Source organism: Synchytrium microbalum (assembly GCF_006535985.1).
Source record: "Synchytrium microbalum strain JEL517 chromosome Unknown SmJEL517_scf0126, whole genome shotgun sequence".
Lineage (NCBI taxonomy): Eukaryota > Fungi > Chytridiomycota > Chytridiomycetes > Synchytriales > Synchytriaceae > Synchytrium > Synchytrium microbalum.
The window spans coordinates 1-1,865 of NW_022158475.1; the positions used below are offsets into that span (position 1 = coordinate 1).

A 1,865-nucleotide genomic window follows, 5' to 3' on the forward strand; every position below is an offset into this window, starting at 1 on the left:
AGACTACGTCACGCACGGACACCCCCTCTCGCCTCCATGAGTGCGAGACCTTTGCGACACTTTTGGAATGCTGGTAGAGGTAAACCTTTTGTAAAAATATCAGCAACGTTGTCAGTTGAAGAGACTTGGGTGACTTCAATGTCTCCACTGGCATGGTAGTCTCGTATGAAGTGGTGGCGGATGTCTATATGTTTAGTGCGTGAGTTGACACTGTCGGTTCGTGCTAGATGCCAAGCACCACGATTATCTTCAAAGATTATCGTAGGCTTTTTGAGTGCGAAGCCAAGTTCTTTCAAGAACTGACGTGCCCATAATACTTCTTGAGTAGCATAGCCTAGAGCGACGTATTCTGCTTCTGTTGTTGAGTTGACTACAGACTGTTGCTTCTTTGATCCCCAACATATCGGCCCCATACCAAGACTGACAGTATATCCTGACCTAGATCTACGTCCGTATTGGTCATTGGCATAATCAGCGTCTGCGTAAGCCAGCAATTCAATTTGTTGATGGAGTCCTCCTAGTACAAGACTGTAATCTAATGTACCCTTGATATAGCTGAATATTTGTAGGACAGCTGCCCAGTGTTTCTTTGACGGACCGAGGTGGCCCATATATTGGCCAGCATGAGCGACGGCAGCTGCAATATCTGGTCTGGTCATGTTTGAGGCGTATAGTAAAGATCCGACTGCTTTACGGTATAGGTGAAGATCCCATGGCTCCTCTAATTGTGTTCGAGGTGGTAAGTATTGGCCATGTTGCCATGGTATGTTGGTTGGATTACAGTCGTCCATCCTGAATTCTTGAAGCATCTCCTTCAAGTACTGGCGTTGATTCAAGCTAATGGTTCTAGCTTTGCGATCCCGTACTATTTCCATACCAAGGAAGAAGTTGAGTTGGCCTTGATCAGTCATCTTGAAGGCATGGTGAAGTTCCCGTTTAGCTTCTGTGATGGCTTGAGTATTTCCAGCTAGTAGTGTATCATCGACAAAGACTCCAAGTATGGTGAGGTTGTCCTTTCTGCGTCGAATCCAAACACAAGGATCGGTTCGAAGTTGCTTATATCCTAGTTTGACTAGAGCAGCTGAGTATGTCTGGTTCCATAATCGAGGAGATTGTTTGAGACCGTAGATACCTCGTCGAAGACGCAATACTGCCTTGGGTCGTTTGGGATCTACAAACCCTTCTGGCTGGTTGATGTATACTTCAGTATCGATTGGACATTGGAGAAAGGCAGTAACGACATCCATCTGATGTAGCTCGAGATCCAACTTGGCGGCAATGTCCATAATCATGCGAGCTGATGCCATTTGGAGAGTTGGTGAGTACGTTTCACCCATGTCGACCCCCTCTCTTTGAAGAAATCCTTTGGCGACTAGTCGAGACCTATATCTGACCGTGACCCCATGTTTGTTCTGTTTCTTTGCATACACCCATCGAGTAGGTATTGGTTTCGTTCCACTTGGCAAATCCACAAGTTCAAAGACATGGTTGGCTTTCATGTTGGACATTTCTTCGATCATAGCTTCCATCCAGTCGTCAGAATCTGATGATTTGATAGCTTGCTTATAAGTATTGGGGGTAGATTCATCATTTGCTGCGAGCGACCATTCACCGTCAAAGATGGAATAATCCGCCATAAGTACCCATTCATCCGCTTCGATAGCCAGCTTGGATACACCCTTTAGTAGTTCACCACCTAGCTTTTTATGTCTAGACCTGGTTACAGTTGGTGATCCATGGGCACTCTGGAAGTCGTCGTCACTTGCAAGAGTGTCTGTAGCATCTATAATGTCATCGTTGGTTGGTGATGGGTGCTCGGTATCAGAGTGCTCGGATGCTGAATCATTGAGAGGCTCGTCTCCGTC

General features: G+C 46.1%; 1 protein-coding gene across 1 annotated transcript in view; it reads right to left on the reverse strand.

Annotated features, from left to right (window-relative positions):
• Nucleotides 1-8: 8 nt before the first annotated feature.
• Nucleotides 9-1,865, reverse strand: part of SmJEL517_g06297 (DNA-directed DNA polymerase) — a gene marked incomplete at its 3' end in the record, with an annotated part of 4,447 nt that continues 2,590 nt past the window's right edge. Inside the window, exon 2 of the mRNA XM_031172223.1 lies at nt 9-1,837. Within this exon, the coding sequence (XP_031021802.1) occupies nt 9-1,837 (1,829 nt within the window). The remainder of the gene's footprint in view (nt 1,838-1,865) is intronic.